Source organism: Podarcis pityusensis (assembly GCF_964106645.2).
Source record: "Podarcis pityusensis genome assembly, chromosome: 7".
NCBI lineage: Eukaryota > Metazoa > Chordata > Lepidosauria > Squamata > Lacertidae > Podarcis > Podarcis pityusensis.
The window spans coordinates 63,043,977-63,064,150 of NC_138031.1; the positions used below are offsets into that span (position 1 = coordinate 63,043,977).

The 20,174-nt window shown below is 44.4% G+C and overlaps 1 protein-coding gene and 1 long non-coding RNA gene across 2 annotated transcripts in view; both read left to right on the top strand.

The window, feature by feature from the left end:
* The first annotated feature begins 224 nt into the window (after nucleotides 1-224).
* ELOVL2 (ELOVL fatty acid elongase 2) overlaps nucleotides 225-20,174 on the top strand; it is a 50,951-nt gene continuing 31,001 nt past the window's right edge. The window contains exon 1 of the mRNA XM_081015010.1: nucleotides 225-485. Coding sequence (XP_080871136.1) covers nucleotides 483-485 — 3 coding nt within the window. The 5' untranslated portion in view covers nucleotides 225-482. The remainder of the gene's footprint in view (nucleotides 486-20,174) is intronic.
* On the top strand, nucleotides 6,112-12,086 carry LOC308482182. The gene is made up of 3 exons (XR_013989123.1): nucleotides 6,112-9,000; nucleotides 9,373-11,663; nucleotides 11,908-12,086. It is a non-coding gene; the product is annotated as an uncharacterized lncRNA (long non-coding RNA).

Consider the following 20,174-nt stretch of genomic DNA (forward strand, 5'->3'; position numbering starts at 1 on the left):
CCGGAGCCAAGTGGGCCAAAGGAGCCCCGCGGAGGGGTTGCAAAGATCAAAGGCACCCGCGAAAAGCAGGCGCCGCCGGCTCCCTTCCCCATGCAAACCCACTGGCTGGCGCGCGCAAGCTGAGCTCCCGGCTCGCGCTGGAAGAAGAGGAGGGGGAGGAGGAGCCGCCTTTGGCCCCGCCCCCTCTCTGAAGTCACCCCCGCAGCCCCTCGCCTTTCGCGCGAGGCCGGGGGGCGGGGCAGGCGCGCGGAGCATGGGGAGGCCGGAGCTGGCCTTAAGCTGCAGAGCGAGAGGCGGAGGCGGAGAGAGCGGGAAGCCCAGCACGCCCGGCCGGGGAAGGAGCCGCTACTCGCTGGAGCGCTTGCCGAGCTGACGGAGAGCCGGGATACCCTGGACAGCGCCTCTCCGCGCCGCCGCCTCCTCGCCTTGCCGAGCGCGCCCCGCCGCCTTCCCGCCCAGAGACCCCCTTCGGCGGCGGCAACATGGTGAGTGAGGGAGTGAAGGGACCAGCCTATTTCTGGCGCGCCCGGAGCGGACAGCCGCGTTTCTCCCGCCGGGAGACGCTAAATCCCTCCGAGGAGGAGGAGGAGGAGGAGGAGAGCGCTCTCTCTCTCGCGCGCGCGCGCGCTCTCCCTCTCGCTCTTCAGCCATGAGGGCTGAGAAAGAAGGCAGGAGACCCCACGGACAAGAGCCGGGCTCTCTCCTCACAGGCGCCCACAGCAGCGCCTTTCCCACCCCAACACCTGCCACAGCCGTGCGCCCTCGCCCTCGCGCGCGCCATTCATGCTTTCCTCGTAGACGCTCAGCAAGCCAAGGATACACACGCAGCACCTCTCTCTCTCTCTGCCCACGTACACACACGCAGGTGCACACATGCCCTTCATTCTCGTTCACACATGCTTCCCTGCCCTCAAACACACACCCCTCCTCCTTATTCCTCTGCCTCATCCCCTCATTTTCTCCCACATCATTACCCGCAGGCACTTTTTCTCACACCTGTACATGACATGCTGCCTCACGCTCCTATACCCCATTTTTCTCTCTCTCGTGCCCACTTTATCCTTTGTCTCATATCTAGCGCAATGCCATCACTTTTTTTTTAGACCTTGAGCCTTTCCCTTGCACACAAATGCTTGTTCTCTGCAAGACAATGCACCTCGCGCAACATATGCACTGCATTTTCTTGATATGCACACTGTTCTTGTTAGCACACCCACACAGCCCTTGCACAGGCAAACACCATCCATTTCTCTCACTGTATCTCATATATATAGCGCGCTCTCTCTCTCTCTCTCTGTCTATAGGCAACAACTGCTGTGCCCACATTACTTTATCCTCTCTTCCCCGCCCACACCTGACCTCCCCAACTAATGTTTCCTCACACACAGACAGACAGATGTTCTTATCTGCATACAGGTGTTTGATTCTCAACACATACAGATTCACAGTTGTTCATTTGTTGCTCTCAGACCCATTAACAAAAGCACACTGAGGACCTCAGGGAAACCATATTTTACATACTGGTTTCACCAACAGAAGACACTGAGCTCCCTCCTTCCCCTCCTTTTCTGCCCCACAGCTTATTTTTTCAAAATGCATCCTATGAAGAATCAGGGTGCAGTTTTGGGTTGCTCTCTGTATATGAAGAGCTCCTCTACTCATGCACACACTTGCTTCCTATATGGTGCAATCTTATACAAGTCTACTTGGAAGTAAGTGCCATTAAGTTCAATAGGGCTTACTCTCTGATAAAGGGGTTTATAGGATTGCAGGCTTAATCAGCTGCCCTTGCAGATCTTCTGTCTTTGTGCACACTTGAACAGAAAACATTCATGGTGCCGCTATAGTAAGGGTTAAAAGAAGAAGAAACTTTCCTTTTACCTAACTCTGTTGTAGAAATGGGTGAAGCAGTTAGTTTATACCACTCCATTGTTACAAACTGGTCCTAACATCAGCTTAGGCAAGCCTTGAAGAACTCCAGGAGGAATCCTTGGCTGCCAATAGTACTTCCAAATTACTCCTTCCCCACCTACTCTAGTAGTATGCAAATTAAAGATGAAAGGCCAGTTTAAAGGGACATAAAAAACCAAAGTAGACATGCAGGTTCCTAAAAAAACCCCACCATACATTGTGGGGCCATATTTTTATTGGAATCAATCAAAATATCACAACAGCTCCACACTTTTGTGATGTTTTCGTTGATCCCAATAAAAGTATTGCCCAACAGATTTTGCACTTTAAAAGGCAGCACTCTGCTCCTTCCTTCCTACTGCAGATCCAAGTTATTTAGAAAATCCTAGGAAATTCAGATCTAGCTACTAGCTTTGGGAACAAATCCATCTGAATGTAACAAATGCATGTTAGAGTATTAGCATTCCAGCTTCACCACCATTACCCTTATTCAGTCGGGTTCTTCATGACCATATTTGGATTAGGTCTTTTATGTGAGTGTTCAGATTGTATATGTATTCTTTTGCGGCAAAATTAAATACTCATGTTAGGATAACAGCTCAGGGAATGTTTTCAGCCTGTAAGACAAAACGAGGACAATGACATATATATTTTTGGTCAAAATTTGGGTCTTACTGTGTGAAAAGCCCTTAGTTACTATCTGGAAGGTCGGTTACCAGACCAAAGGACCATTGTAGCCAGATGACAGGTATGTAGCCATTCACCTCTGACAGTAACAAAGCTAAAATGGGATTTGTCTCCCCCCCCCCATCTATCTAAAAGAACACTAAGCTGTACATAATGAGAAAGAAATAATAAGTATTCCAAGACCTACAATACCTATTCTTGACAATTAGCTGAAATCCATGTTAATGAATGTTGTAACAGTTTACAGTCATATCACAGAAAAACTGCAATAAGAATGGAAGGAGAAAGGGTGTGTTTGTGATAAAATTCCAGTTGTATATAGCTTTATCCCTAATAGATTTCATGCCTTTCATAGAATGACATGAAACAAGAACCAGATAAGCTTTGGAAACCCCTTAAAGGTTATTGTATACATTTCTCACTGTGCCAATTCCAAGAAACAAACCCAGTTCTGCACTGTTGATAGCTTTAAAAAGGTACTCACCTGGGTTCAAATCTTTCTTAACTAAGGCAGGTTTTACAAGTGGGGAGCTAACAGATGAATGAAAAATGCAATCTTATTGGGTGACTTTTGTGCGTGTAATTTTTTTATTTAAAAAACCCTGCCAAGCTTACAGCTTTTGAAATGGAATTTGAAATGTAAGAGCATGAAATGTAAGGGTGATCCACAAAGGGGATTGGAAGCCTCATGTTAGCTGGGCCTATCAGTCATCTCAATGAATATACAGATGAGAAAACGAAGGTTCAAGGTGGCTCAGTAGCTAACCCAATTATCAGTAATGTGTTCGTGTGTGTTTGTAGTTACACCATTGAGCCTGTGTCCCAGAGGATCACAAGGACTGCACTAATGATAAGATGAAGTTAATGATGTATGATATAATGAACAACCTAGTGCACATCAACTGGGAATCAGGTCACATATAGGTGCTACTGAGTTTTTATTCTAACACCAAACCTGAAACTTTTGGCTTGCACCAGTTACTCTGAACTCTCCATACACCCAAGTAGTTTTTGGGAAATTAGATTTTGGACAGCATAAATATATTCCATACTTGTGATTTATCCTGGCAGTGTTTTATGTGTTTTGTAGAATCATAGAGTTGGAAGGTAATATGTGCCATTCTCCTGCCCATGGAGGGAACTCGCTGCATCCAAAGCATATTCAGAAATGGCAGCATGGCTTTTTGTTTGCAGTTGGTTTTTTAAGTCAGTAACTTATTGGAGAAAATTAGTGCAGGGAATGAGATGGACACACTTTTTACACAGAGACATGTGTAGTTGAACTACAATGAAATGACAAAGGAGACTCTTAGTGATCACAGTTATGTGATGGAAAGCAGCTTCCCATCTAGTTCTACAAGCTTCCCATCAAGTTCTACAAACCTGGAAACACATATAAAAACAAATTCTCTTGTCCATCTTACATGCTGATCATAAACTCATCATTTGGAAGCAAGTACAATTCGCTGAAATGGCAGTGATGCCCAAGGTCAAGGTGCCAGTATCTGTGTTTTATTTGGGAAATCGTTAGTTTGAAAGTTGCATACAGTTTCTGTAGTAAGCATGTATTATTACACTGTATCTTTTGATATAGCCATGCAAAGTATTTGTGAGAATCGGGATACAACGTTTCGCCCCACTCAAGCCTGAGAATCATTTTGAAGACATCAGGGTGTTTGTTTGTTTGTTTTGTTTTGCTGTTTGTGGAATATACTTCCCATATTAACCAGCGCTCTCAGCCTCAGTTGCATGCTTATTCTGAGCCATGAGCCTGATTTCCCCCAGGATCTCCAGTTAAAACTGGATCATCTCAAGTAGACATGCATGGAAATACATTGGAAAGCCACTACCAGTAAGAAGAGACCCTGCTGAGCCAGATGGACCAGTAGAGGCAATGGAGCAGATTTTGGAATTACTGGGGAGCTACAGCGGGGAGAAGAGAGAATAGGCAGGAGAATCTCCATTTATGCAAACTGATTTTTTTGTTGTGCAGGCAGGCTGACACCATTGGATGTCACCCCATATACTAGACTTCAGGAACCACCAATGTTTTCTGCAGCAGTTGCAAACTGTGGAACACCCCAGACATGCCATGAGCATTGCCTGTCAAAAGTGAATGATGATAACTATCGGTTTGTCTAGTGACAAAGGACCAATTCACACCACAAGTTTCCTCACCCCCACTGTGCAGAGATTCTTCACAGCTACATAGGATGGGGTGGCCAGATGTGGCCCTCCAGGGGTCCCTGTCTGGCTTTCAGGATTGTCCCCAGGATACACGCAAGCCAGACACCCGATTGGCTCTGTTTCATGCCTTCCCTGAGTGCCTCTGCCTTGCTGGAATGTGACCTTGAACTGTGACAATGCCTCTTGCTTGCCTGGATAGAGAGAGGGTGGAGAAGCCTCTTAATTTTGTGTGCTTTTGCCTGCTGCATAAAGGTAAGAGTTGCATCCATTGCTCTGGCCCTGCTCACCACTGGCACGAGCATTGTGCATGAAGGAATACAACCCCCACACTGAAAAATGCTCCCCGCCCCAACATAGGAACCTACCTTATACAAAGTCAAGCCATTCAACCATTTAGCTCAGTATTATCAACAGTAACTAGTAATGAGTCTGTAAGGTTTCAGGTAGGCATTTTCCCCAGCCTTATCTGGAGATGCCAGGGATTGAACCTGGGACCTTTTGCATGCAAAGCAAATGCTATACCACTGAGCTACAGTCCTTCCTTTATGAACATACTGCCCTACAGCTAGAGCTTCATGTTATCTGGAATCTTCATGGAGTTCGGTTCCTTCAGCAAGTGTCATAAACCAATGTCCTCTTTGCAACCATATAACAACTTTTTTTTCTCTTTTCTTTTGGTCTGGCATAATACCTGGAGGTGTGGGATAAATGATTTGTGGAGGCCTAAAGCTTAGTTTGTGGGGGCACGCTCCCAGCTCCTTTTTATTTTGCAGATACATTGGCAAGATGAGAGCCTAGAGCCCTTGACAGTGTAGTGTGCCAAAATTAGGCACTGAACTGGATGTGACACTGGGGTGTATAAAAAAGGACAACCTCCTGGAGATGTGGGTATATCATCTGGTGTTGTCAAGCATTAAATAACGTTACAACAAACGAACAAACAAACAAACAACCCAACACCCAACCATTTTGATTGCAGAGAATTATTGTGCATCTCAAGAGGACCATCCCTGGTCTTGGAGATATATGATTAGGGAAAGTACAAAGCTTTTTTAGTGGTGCAGTGGTACCTCAGGTTACAGACGCTTCAGGTTACCGACTCTGCTAACCCAGAAATAGTACCTCGGGTTAAGAACTTTGCTTCAGGATGAGAACAGAAATCATGCAGCAGCAGCGGGAGGCTCCATTAGCTAAAGTGGTACCTCAGGTTAAGAACAGTTTCAGGTTAAGAACGGACTTCTAGAATGAATTAAGTTCTTAACCCGAGGTACCCACTGTACAAGTGTGTTCCTCATTACCACTGATTATGCAGATACTTCAGTTCCTCATTACCACTAATTATGCAGCTCTGTTTCAACCCTTCATGGGAACTAGGAATAAGGAACTGGGAACTACTAACCAACATCAGCCTTATTCCTGATGAAAAGTTATGGAGAACATGACGGTTTGCTCGATATTTTGTGACACTTTGATTGGTTCCAATAAAGGTATTACCCTACCCTGCCCTGATTTCCCCCCACCTATGGATCTGGATCAATGATATGGAGACATCAACATTCATGATACTTTGCAAGAGGACAGGTCCCTCCCCAAGGAGCATTCAGTCTAAAATTCAACACAGGAAAAGGCAACAGAAGAAGGGGAGAGGAGTGAAGGCAGGGGTGAACAGGAGCAGAATGTGCAATTATTTCAGTTATACGTACTTAGGATTAGTTATAGGCTTAGGTTCTTATTTTGGAAAATCATACAACTTGTGCCAGGGGCTTGTGCTTCACTTAAATAAATAAGTGTTGCTAAATTGTGGATTACAGCACTATATTGAACTATCTGGCAAAGGCTTCAGGTATTTGATTTTTCACTGACGTTTTCCCCTGTAAAAAGAATGTCTCTGCATTGATTTGCAGCCAGCACGATCCAGTGGATTATTGGTCTTTGATCTAGGAGATTTGGGTCCAAGTTCCACTTCCTCCTCAGCTGGTTGACTTGAGATAAAATTTGTTGACTTCAACTTCCCCATCACCAAAATGGGAATAACAGAATTCCATTGGATGGGGATAGTTGCTAGCGTGATGAAGCATGGAAAGCTTTGTGCAACATCAGTGATTAAATTTATAAAAGGGGGGGGGAAGCAATCTTGCATTCTCTGTTACCTGTTCCTTCCCTTACCCACCCCTTTCAACAGTCTTCACTGGGCTAGTTTTTTTTAAAATTTATACAATAGCCTATGTAATTGTACTTGCAAATCTAGGCTTAAGTAACCTAACTGGGGCCCACTTAGTTTTAATTTAAGAGAGGGTTATTTTCCAGTATTCATTTCATCCACTCAAGTGGCACTGAGTATCTGATCTTCAGCTTCCACTGCCTTCCTCACACATGCATTCTTCCCAGCCAGTATTAAGAAAAAAGAATCCCCGGCAATCTCTGCTGCAAACTCTGAACAGAGTCCTTCCAAAAAGCATCATACTGGCAGCGAGTGAATTACTGGCACAAACCTCCAAAAGGGGGTGGGGAAAATACTGTTTCAAGGAATTGGCATTCTTTTCATCAGAGTACAAGTTCCAAATAATGGCATCCACACCACATTTGCTTTCCAGTTACTTGTTATGTAATGGCTTGCTTTGGTTAGTTGTGTAGGAAGTCGAATAAATTATATTGCGACAGTGTCTTTAATAAGCATTTGCTGGTACAAAGGGACATTTTATTTAGCTCTGTTCTGAGCCAGGGGTGGTAGTTTAGAGGTTGGAAAAGACAGCCAGGTATAATTCTGACTGCGTTTACTCCACTACAACACCACTGATTTTACTAGAATTGTAACCTTGGGCAGTAGCTCACAATTCATGAATTAAAGTCAATAGGACATCTATGTGAAATTTTGGACCTCTAATGCTTACTGACATTTAAATTTTTAACATTCACTCTCACAACTAATTATTTCAGAGTGATTCCATTAAAGTTGACAGAGCTCCTCCTCAGACACATAAAAGGAGTCTTGATAGATGTGCGTCTTAATGCATGACACATCGATGGAAGACCATAACATGGTGTCAGAAGTCATGTTGTAAATTTACAGATTCCTAACCAGACAAGGAAAATGACACTGTTCCCTGCACCAGAAGTCTTCAACTCTAATAATCCTGCACCCTGGAAGAAATAGAAGAAAATATTTGCTTGCTTTTGCCTGGCCTCAGAGGAATAGTGCACATAAAGCTCATCGCTTTATGTTATGGGGAAAGAAGCCAACAATGGCTGCTATTCATGTAAACTTTTCTCAGAGCAAACCAATTGGATTCAACTGGTTGATTTCAGTGGGTATAGTCTGAGTATGGCTAACATTGAATATCGCCCAATGTTTGCAATTCCTTTATCTTTGTTGAAGAGGGCAACAAGCACAACCATAACCAGATTAGATGCCTATTTCACTCCCAAGAGGAATGTAGCTTATGAGAAGTCTGCTGTCGAAGACTAGTCAAATCCTTGAGTCATTTGTTAGGGCTTTGTCTGAACAAGACTGAGCTTACTGTTAAAAAACATAAGAGTGCTGGTAGAGATAGATTGGTGGCTGTAATTCTAGAAAAGGTCTCTCCAATCTTTTGTCCTCCATCAGTTATGAACCACAGTTCCCACCATTCCTGACTATGGGCCATGCTTGATGGGGCCGGTGGGTACTGTAGAAGTGGTATTACCCAATTGGGACTGGTAGGGGAGAAGGCAGGGATGCCAACTGTAGGAAGAATTGGAGCCAATTGCAAGCAAAACCAACTAATGCTAGTTTTGTCTCCATCCTCCTCCCTGTTGAGTTCCACAAGAGCAACATCAAGACTGAGGAAGGGCAAGTGGACAGCCAGTGCCACACACCCCCCCCCCCGGGCTGGTTGTGAGAAGGTGGGGGCTGGCTGAAGGCAGAGTGAGGTTGGTGGGGCACTGCCCCGTTCACTCCAATGCACCAGTCTCCACTGCGCTGTAGACCCAAACATCTGGAAAGCACTAGGCTGGGGAAGGCTTTTCTGCAGAAAGGGTTCCTGAAAGAATGTAGCTAATAGAAGACTCAGTCCTTCACCAAGCCATGGGGATAAGCAAGGGAATCAGAGTATATCAAAAACCCAGAGCAGGATAGGAAAGATAACTTTGGAGCAACTTGGAGAAGGTAACCTTTACTCCATAAAACATGAGAAGAAGAGGTGGTAATTTTGAAAAAGAGTAGATTCATACTCGCGGGTGGCGCTGTGGTAAAACCACAGAGCCTAGGACTTGCCGATCAGAAGGTCGGCGGTTCGAATCCCCACAACGGGGTGAGCTCCCGTTGTTCGGTCCCTGCTCCTGCCAACCTAGTAGTTCGAAAGCACGTCAAAGTGCAAGTAGATAAATAGGTACCGCTCCAGCGGGAAGGTAAACAGCATTTCTGTGTGCTGCTCTGGTTCGCCAGAAGCGGCTTAGTCATGCTGGCCACATGACCCGGAAGCTGTCTGTGGACAAACGCCGGCTCCCTCGGCCTATAGAGCGAGATGAGCGTGCAACCCCAGAGTCGGTCACGACTGGACCTAATGGTCAGGGGTCCCTTTACATTTACCTTTAGATTCATACTGGAAGTCCAAGAAAAAGCAATCCTGCCATTTAAAAAGTGTTCTGCAACACAAAGATACCCTTTCAAACAGCATGCACGAGTTGTGGAAGAATTCACAGAGGAGTTTGCCCCAGTGATGGGAGTGTACATTTCAGGATGTGCTCCCAAATACGCTATTTTGCTGTGTTCAAAAGTGACCGTAGTAGTGGATGTCTTATTTTTCTTAGGTTCCATATTTTGTAAAGACAGTAACCCTTCCTGAAGAATATATTTGGGACAATCATTGTTCCAAAAGTGATTTATGAGCTGATGGGACAGCAGTTTAAGAGGGATGACCTACAGAAGATTCCAGAGCACCCCACCCCTTATTTACATAAAGCAGAAACCATTTTACACAGGTGTCACTTTTTTATGCTTTACAACACAAACAAGCTACAAAGAGAAGCAGATTTTGTTCACTGAGTATGCAATAGTCATAACCTGGATAATCTCAGTCATGGAGAAGCTCCAAGTATGAGACTACAGAAGACAGTAGGGGGTGGGGGCGGAGATATGTTTGGGGACACTGGTCTACATAAAGGAGATCCTGTGGACATTGCTTTAACCAAACCATATAAGATACAAGCACCCTGAAAGGTAGAAGTGGAGCTGGGACAGATGAAGGAGCATAACATAATGAAGGAGATTATGTTAAGTTTTCAGGAAGCATCCCTCCCAAGCAGTGTGGAAGGTTACTGTTGGAATTGGGGATGTGGAAGCTAATGTGCGCACGCAGTGCTTAATGCATGGCCTTCTGGTTTCTGAAGCACTTGACTTATTTGAAATATGACATCTTAGCCAAATGTTTAAATGAGTAAGCAGGGGGATAATTGCATTTCCATCTAGAGCAAGCTCTTTAAGGTGGCAATACTGCACAGTACAGTAAAGGGGATGTGTGGTAGAAAATCCTTTCTGACCCTGCCTGGCAGCAAAAGGAGGAGGAGCCCCTGGTACATTAATCCCAGTCTTGGGGACACCGTGTTACATTGCAGGCAGCTGGGACAGCAACCAAGAAACCTCCTTCTTAAACATAGAGCCGCCTTTGTCTCAAGGCTAGACAGGGAGCTGTTGTAAAACTGAAGGCATTCTCTGCCTCTCTCTCTTTCTATTTAAAAAGTTCAATTGCTGAACTAGCATAGATATCCTGTGCACAAGCTGTGCACCCAGTGTCTGAAATGTGTTAAAATGAAAGATGTGAAAAAGATCCTCAATGGGATAAAATTACTCCCACCCCTTTTTCATTCTCCTGCAGTAATCCAAAATGTGTTTCAAATAGCAAGATAATCTCAGTTTATCAATGGCATAAATAACACTAACTCATTCTTATGCCTCTGTTCAACAGAAAGCTATCAAAATTGGTACCATCACCATTTGTAATTAACAGAAATGTATGGACAGTATGACTTTGACATACTTGTTCAAAACTTTTTCTATACAGTGGTACCTCGGGTTAAGTACTTAATTCGTTCTGGAGGTCTGTTCTTAACCTGAAACTGTTCTTAACCTGAAGCACCACTTTAGCTAATGAGGCCTCCTGGTGCCACCGCACCGCCGGAGCACGATTTCTGTTCTCATCCTGAAACAAAGTTCTTAACCCGAGGTACTATTTCTGGGTTAGCTGAGTCTGTAACCTGAAGCGTATGTAACCTGAAGCGTATGTAACCTGAGGTACCACTGTAATTTTTTTGGCAATGTCTAACTAATAAAACACATGCATTATTTATGTAGCATTTTAGAGTGTTGAAATGCACCTATGCATTCTTCCGGTAATCCTTACAGAAACCATACAAGAGAGGACAATATCATCATCATCATCATCATTATCATCATCTCCCTATTGCAGATGTAAGATGGTGGGTGACATGTGACATATAGGGGCTTGCTTAAGCCTCGATCACTTAATGAGTGTGTGACTGAGAAAAGATTTCAGCTAAACACTTCCTGGATCATGGCCCGTACGCGTAAGCCCTAGAGTGCACCATCCCTATTCAGACATCGATCTGTGTACAAATGAATGTGTGGAGTGAGAGATTTGGGGTCCCATGCTGGCCAACAAGTCTCATCATGTGCACATAATCTATACCAGTGTACAGAATTTTGATCCCCTGCTCTGTTGTAGATCTTGCCTGCTTTCCTCTCTTCTCTTCGACCTCCTCCTTCTGCACTTCCTTTTCCCTTTTAAACATTTTCAAAAATTTATTTATCATAAGCATATGTACACATAACCAAACAAACGGAACCATATATGGAGCATAGTCAGCATAAGAAACAAAGAGATGTAGTTACATACAGTGGTACCTCAGGTTAATTACTTAATTCATTCCGGAGGGCCGTTCTTAACCTGAAACTGTTCTTAACCTGAAGCACCACTTTAGCTAATGGGGCCTCCTGCTGCCACCGCACTGCCAGAGCACAATTTCTGTTCTCATCCTGAAGCAAAGTTCTTAACCTGAAGCACTATTTCTGGGTTAGCGGAGTCTGTAACCTGAAGCGTATGTAACCTGAAGCGTATGTAACCCGAGGTACCACTGTATTGCTGTTTTGATTTCCCGTTTAGAGGACCATTTCTGCCTTTGTTCCTGCAGCATTTGTAAACAAAGTATTCACTTTTACTAAAGTGTGCTGAGTTGCATCACTATCTAGAGTGATATATTTAATGAATGAAGTATGCGTGTATGATTAAAGTGTTTTATATTTTGTTGCAAATGGTTGTGTCCCTCTCGATATTGCATATAATGAGAGGCAGGATATGAACCTTATAAATAAAATAAAATAATAAATAATAGATGTGGCCATTAGGCTGCAGTTCTTGAAAGTAAGTCCCACTGAACTCCACAGGGCTTACTTCCAAGTAGACACACATAGGCTTGCATGGTTAAAGAGCAGACTTTCCTAAGGTCCAAATCCAGTTAATCTGATTAGCGATGTTTACCGCTCCTAAATGGATAATTACCCTGCATCACATTGACTGGATTATTTTTCTCATACTCCCCCCCCCCCCCGCTCCTTTTCAGTTTTCATAAAATGGAAACATTTTAAAGCATTGCTTCTACCATTAGCCAACTCAGTGTTGTCATTCAGCCCGGCTGCTTAGAAATACTTGGTTACACTTGTATGAGTAAATATAGACTGCAATGGAAAGTGTAGAAATTGATACTAATTTAGATAAGCATACCTGATCTGCTATTAAATTTGAATGCATGGAACTGAACCTGAGCAGTAAAAGTTAGCAAACTATTTTCCATCTGTAAAGATTGCCAGGTCTGTTGAAGCTGCTCAGGCAACCCTCTAACCACAAGATAGTCACAGTATGCGGAATCCAGTATGTGGAAGCCGAGTGCAGTGTAAATCTATGACCAAGCATGGGATTTATTTATATTACAGCACACATTGGGATGCTTACCTCTAACCCAAACCCACCGATGCTTCCCCAAACATGCTGAAAGCTGAATACTGTGTGTGGTAATACCTCACTACAGACTGGCAGTCGCCACAAGCATCCATGCCAAGTGTATGTGCTGAAGTTCCCAGATGCCTGCTGGTTGTGTGAATGTGTCCTGGCTGTAGCATAATAGCTCTTGTTGTTTGTGCCAGAGATTTTACATTCAGTTGCACTATTAGCTAGGAGATACGCCAAAGGCACCATAATTTCCTAAACATCCAGTGCCTAAACATACGCACTAATGTGCATTTGTCTGTGTCAGCAACATAACATGCACCAGCCTACTCTTTTAATATTTTGTTATGCTAGCTGCACAGATGTATGCATACATGATTTCCTTGCAAAACTGATACGAAATCAAAATCCATAAAACCATCCGAAAAGCAACTAGCAATCAATTGACTGCTCAGTTTTTCTGATTGTCAGGTAATTGTAAAATATTCTAAGAATGATGCTGTGTCGATGTGGGTCAATTAATTTTTGCTTAATTATGGTTCCATTTGTCAGTAAGGGCAACATGTCTCGTAGCCTGCAGCACTCGGGGATAAACCTAGCAGCACAGCAAGACTTCTCCCACACTGGCCCGCTGCTATAACTGTAGGAATCACCAAACAAGATCACAAGCAGTCTTCGGGGACAAAGGTCATTGCCTAGTGGATGGAACAGAGCCAGGGAATTATTTTCAGCCTAAGGGCTTTGCTCCCTCATAGGCAGGGCTTGCCCAAACATTTCATCACCTGAGGCAAACCACAAAACAGTGCCCCCCCCCCTTCCCACCAGGGATGAATGGGTGAGGGAAGATGTTCATCAGGAACAAGGGGCAATAAAGATTTACAATGGAACCTGCTGCCCTTGTGAATCCTGCCACCCGAGGCAATCACCTCAGCTTGCCTCATGGGTGGGCTGGCCCTGGTTGTAGGCAGTTTTTCAGGGGCTTCTTTCTTGAGACTGGTGGGCAGGGCCTGAGGGAAAAGTAACCAGAGCAATTAATGCAACCTTTCCTTGTATAGTAGGCTGCACTGCAGTCACACCAAAGCCAGAGGTTTCTATATGCACATTCCTCCAGCCAGGCAAGCAAGAAGCACATTATTACAATTAAGCAATGTCTTCCAGTCGTGCAAGAGCACTCAGGGAGGTTGTTGAGCAGGGAGGTGGTATGTGGCCTGGAGAGAATCTTGAGGATCAGAGAGGACTGCTGTTTGGCCCCTAGGTCTACACTCCTGGTGTAGATCATGGGGCTAGGATGAGGAAGACCCAGTTCCAAATTTCTCCCTAAACATGAAGCTCATTAGGTGACGCTATATAAAACCATGTTTATGGAAGACAATCTTACTTGGCTACGAGTGATCGCCAAAGGAGAAGAAGACGATAGAAATATATGCCTTACAAATAGCTGGAGATAAATCTTTACTTGTCATGCTGGCCCCAGTTGAACAACAAGTATTATTTACATATGCATTCATGAATGGAATGCATTTCTCTCCCTTGAGCTCAAGAGAGGATTTAGTCCTTTTTTGCTTTCAAAACTCCTTCATAGCAATGCATAAGTTATTCACCCATTAACTTGCCTGTCCTCACAGTGTCCTCCAGACAGCATCCCCACAATTCTCACTTTCACAGTTAAAGATAGAACTAACAAAATAAACTGCCAACTGCCACCTCTTTTCGCCAATACCGTTTTTGTGTGTGTGTGAAATACATTTACGCTACAAATACACTACAAATAACTAACAGTGCTGAGTGCGTCACACACATTCCCTGCCTAAGAAGAGGGCAATTTGTGAAGATGAACGGCAACTATGCATGCTGGGCTAAGCTCCTTGCAGAAAAGGCAGGGTGAAAGTTTGTTAAAATAATGTATTCTATTTTAAAACCCATTATTTCATGGTAGCAGCCATCTAACTTGTTTTTTGTAGCTAGCGTAAGCCTCAAACTTGTTGGTAGATTTCTTTGATGTTGCACTCAAGTAGAAAGCCAACATTTTAAATTCTAAGAATAAACAATAGAAGTGATTTATTTATTTACTATACACATTTACTTATTATACAAATTTATAGCTTGGTTCATAAGATAATATTCAGCCGTGAACAACATAAAATCTCATGAAACAATATTTGTTCAATATGTAAAATACAATTCAGTGAGAAAACAATACATGTAATTTTAACTATGCACTGTGTGAAGAAGTACCATAATTCCTTTTATTTATCTGGAACCTTCCAACATTCCATTTCATGGGATGCCCACAATTTCACGTGTTTTGAGAGAGGGAGAAACACCTTTCTCTATCCACTTTCCCCAGGCCATGCATCAGTTGCAAATTTCTGTCATGTCACCCTTTCTCTCAATGGAAAAAGTCAAAAATTATGGAACCTTTCCTCACAGCAAAGTCACTCCATCTCCTTGATCATTTTGGTTGCCTGTTTCTGAATCTTTTCCAACGCTGCAATATCCATTTTGAGGTGAGGTGAGCTAAAACCAACCTCCCCCAGTCCGATGCCTTTCAGGCGTTAAGACCAGTGGCGAAGCTGCATGCTCTGGCACCGGGGTGGAGAGCAGGCAGAGGCGTGGTTGGCGCCCGTCCCGGGGGGCATGGCACGTCACCTGCGGGGGCGTGGCATGCGTCCTGAGGTGTGTGGCATGCTGCCCATGGGGGTGTGGCATGCATCCCGGGCGTGTGACGTGCCACCCACGGGGGCATGGCATGTGTCCTGGGGGCATGACACACTGCTTGTGGGGGCTTGGCGCCCAGCGCTGTGGGGGAACGTCCACCAAGCATGTCCGGGGGGGCGGGCGCAATGGTAGTCCCCTCCCCGATGGTGTTGGGGGCGGTGCGCTCCCCCCGCCCCCCATTCCTCCGCCAGTGGTTAAGACTCCCATCAGCCTCAGCCCGCATGTCTGCAGCTGATGAAAATTACAGTCCAAAACATCTGGAGGGCACCAGATTGGGGAAGAAGGATTCTTCAGATACTCTCCCCAGATAAATCTTCCTTAATTACAAATTAAGCTGATGTTCCACTATGAAGTAGGTAGAATAGAATAGGATTACTTTTAAATGGATTGCACTAATCTCCTTTCCGGGCCAGGCTCATTTTGCAGCATTAAGAGCAGGGAGATTCCAGAGCTGCAAACATCATATTTTCTTAATTTGGCCAGATTTTGTGTGTGATACATATGTTTGCAACACTTCATTATAACAGGGTTGTTTTCTTTTTTAAAAAAGACAGTAAAATAACTATGGAATGTGTGCTAGACAATCGTCTAATAAATACTAGGATCATAGAATTGTAGAGTTCGCAGGGGTTCCCAGAGTCATCCAGTCCAACCCCTTGCAATGCAGGAATTCTGCACACAGACACACTGACCACAGAGATGACTTACTTAGTATAAAGGGTACACACAAACTCCTTTTTGTGTTTTTATTTATTTTGAAGGAAAGGCTTTAGTGCTGGGACTTTGGGCTCAAAGATACCAGCGTGTTTGCCGTTTCTTCTTTGCTAAAATATTTTGATCAATGTCACTTCATTTCAGTCTTTCCAGTTAGAGATGGTGTATGGAATGCTTTTTGTGAAATACCTGGTATCTGTGGATATCCCCTCAGTGCCACCTTCCACTCAAGGTTCCCAGGTGCATTCCTACCATTAATAAAACACTGGATTAGGATATTCTACTAGTTGATTCATAAGTTTCACCATCTGAGCAGGAACAAGAGTCAGCAAAACTAAGCAAATATGCACTAAAGGAAAAGAACGAACGAGCATTTTTGTTTTTGTTTTTCTCAAACTTGCAATTAATGTATTTTTCGCTCTATAGGACGCACTTTTCCCCCTCCAAAAATGAAGGGGAAATGTGTGTGTGTCCTGTGGAGCGAATGCAGGCTCCTTGGCTTCAGCAATAGCAACACGAAGCCTCCAAAGCGAGGCTTTGTGTTGCTTTCGCTAAAGCCTGGAGAGCGAGAGGGGTCGGTGCACACCAGCAGAGAGGGAGAGCTGCGCAGCGCCCCTTCAGCGAAGCGGGAGGAGAAATGGAAGGGGCTCTGTTTCTCCTGCCGCTTCGCTGAAGGGGCGCTGAGCAGAGAGGGGGAGAATTTTTTTCCCCTTGTTCTCCCCCTCTAAAACAAGGTGTGTCCTATGGTCGGGTGCATCCTATAGAGCGAAAAATACAGTAAATTCCAGATTTGGAAGCAGAATAGAATTAGGATGCAAATATGCACTCTTAATAGCAGGCATACAGTGGAAATAAGCTTATAGACTCACTTGCTTTTGGGTTTCTTTCTCCCAAACAGGTCCAGGGATGGTCAGTATCCATAGAAGTCTATCCTTTCACACTCAGCAAGAAGGCTGGCCACAAGTTCCCAATTTACAAAATTGCAATGCGGAGAATGTTAGCCGCTCTGCCTTACTCTGAAGCAATATTATAGTAATAGGCATATTAGGCTATTAATCTAGTGGACCTTGCCCCATTTTGGTTAGAAGAACACTATTCAGTGTGGGATTTTAATTTATTCCTCTTGACTCAGATCAGTTCTCTTTAAAATCCACTGTGCTTTGCAAAAACACGGTTGAAAGTTTGGAAATGGGTTATACAAGAAAGGGTTAATGGAGCCAGAAGTAATCTGTCAAAGTTAACAAGTACCTCCTTTGTTAGAGAGATTGGCAGATTGCTCACAATAGCAGGATCTTCTTGAGTCTTCTGAAAGGCTAGGACAGTGATGGTGAACCTTTCAGAGACCGAGTGCCCAAACTGCAACCCAAAACCCACTTATTTATTGCAAAGTGCCAACACGGCAATTTAACCTGTATATCTCATTTTTTTCTGTGTGTTTCACGTTTCTTCTTTATGACTGCTGTTGTAATAAATAATAATTCATAAAAGTTATTGCATTACATTCTTCATTAAATTATCCTTCCATTGATATATAATTTTATGGTATAACTCAGCGCTTTTTTCTAAAAAAATGTTGAGGGGTACAGTGGTATCTCGGGTTAAGAACTTAATTCATTCTGGAGGTTCATTCTTAACCTGAAACGGTTCTTAACCTGAGGTACCACTTTAGCTAAAGGGGCCTCCCACTGCCACTGCGCTGCCGCCATGCGATTTCTGTTCTCATTCTGAAGCAAAGTTCTTAACCCGAGGTACTATTTCTGCGTTAGCGGAGTCTGTAACCTGAAGCGTCTGTAGCCTGGAACGTCTGTAACCCAAGGTACCACTGTACTCTCATTTTGACCCAAGAAAATCACCACGGGGGTGGGGTGGGGATAAATACAGTTCAAATTGGGAAATATAAATACAATTCAAATTGGGAAAAATAAATACAGTGGTACCTCAGTTTTCGAACAGCTTAGTTCTCAAACTGCTTGGAACCTGAATACTTCAAACCCGGAAATGAGTGCTCCGGTTTTGAAACTTTTTTCAGAAGCCAAATGTCCTCTGTTCTGAGTATAACTTCCATTTTGAGTGCCACACTTCCGTTACATGAGCAGGCAAGGCATATCGCTGCCACCCCCTCCCCAGCCTGCTCCTGCATGCAGGCAAGTAGGCATGGGATTGGGCTGCTCTGCTAGGCAGCATTGCTGCTTGCATGGGAACAGGAGCTGGATCGGGGCTGCTCAGCTGGGGAGATGCAGGCTCCATCACACTTTCCATTGAGGGGTTCATGACTGCACTCCCCTCAAGGGAGAAGTTTAAAGAAGCCCCACCTCCACATCAGATCCCCTGCAACCCTGTGAAGGCAGCCAGGCTGAATAGTTGCTGGGGTTGGGGAAGGTGGAGGAAGCCCCTGCACCATCTGAAGGCAGCCAGGCGCGCCTCAGCTGAGCTGCCCGATGCCACTCCTACTTGGGTGCAAGCAGGAGTGGAGGTGGGAATCTCTCAGCACGAAGCCTCCACTCCATTTCTGAGAGATCCCTGCCTCCCCTCCTGCTTGCACGCAAGCCCTCTTCTCCCCCTCCTCCCCCCCCCCAGCACAGGAGCTACAGCCCTGCACACATGCCCACAGAGAGGCCTCTGAGTGCCCTTTCTGGCACACATGCCATAGGTTTGACACCACTGGGCTAGGAGATACCTGAAACAGGGCCTGACTTTCTCCCCCAACTCCTAGGTAAAGATTATGTCATCTATGTCTGTATATAGGAAAACACAGACCACAGTTTTGGAGTGTGGAAGAAGTTACAGGAGGAGCCTTCACACGTTACATTCAACAACTGTGTAGTCCGTGTGCCTCCGTACACAATAGTCCAGGTGTACAGTGGTACCTTGGGTTACAAACGCTTCAGGTTACAGACTCCGCTAACCCAGAAGTAGTACCTTGGGTTAAGAACTTTACCTCAGGATGAGAACAGAAATCGCGTGGCGGCGGAGGCAGCGGGAAGCCCCATTAGCTAAAGGGGTACCTCAGGTTAAGTACAGTTTCAGGTTAAGAATGGACCTACGGAACGAATTAAGTCTTAACCAGAGGTACCACTGTACAAATCAAGAAGTGTTACACTCTTGTAAATGTGTAGAAACAGGTTGTGTTCAGTGTAACCCTAGAAAAAGCTGTGTTTGGGGGCTCGGTAAGCTAACAGCATTTAGGGCGCCATCTCTGTCTGGGGAAATGGATTTGGCCCTCTGTTTGATTGCTTAAGCTGGGGCTCAACCTGCACATTTCTAATTAAACGCAAATATTAGAAAACTCCATAAGCCTCCAAAGTAAAATTAGACCTGGGCAGCAAGCAGGCATCAGGTGAAACAATGAGGGAACAGCAGTGAGGAATTGAAGGATAAATCTCCTTGTGAACAGCCTGCCCTCCCTAAGTTAACCTGCTCCCTGCCCCCCTGGGTGATAGATGAAGTCAGATTCAGCTGCCAGCCTGGTCAGCATTTTTCTGTGGAATGGGGTGGTGCCACTATATTGTTCCTCAGCTCGGACAACTAAATTTCTTGGGCTGGTCCTATCTCCCAACATTGCTGTTCTATTAGTGATATGGCCATTAGGGTTTAATTACACCAATTTGTGTGTAACATGTAAATTTGCCATCATGCACAGCAGATGGACAAAAGGAGTCAGACAGCAGAGTTGGGGAGTATTTCAAGAGAAAAGACACACATCCTACTTATTCGAGCTCTGACACATCATATCTTCACTTTGTTGTATTCTACTTAAATAGCATAACTGAATATGGTTCCCTTTTGGGTTCAGGGAGAGTTGAGAAACAGAATTATCTGCACTGTGTAAAAACCTAGACAGAAAGTGGTTAGCTTTTTTAAAAAAAAGTTTAAGAAAAGCTTTTAGAGTACAAACAAAGTGAGAAGTACTGAATAGCTTGATCTTAATTGCATGTGACACATTTTGAGTTAGAAAAGCAA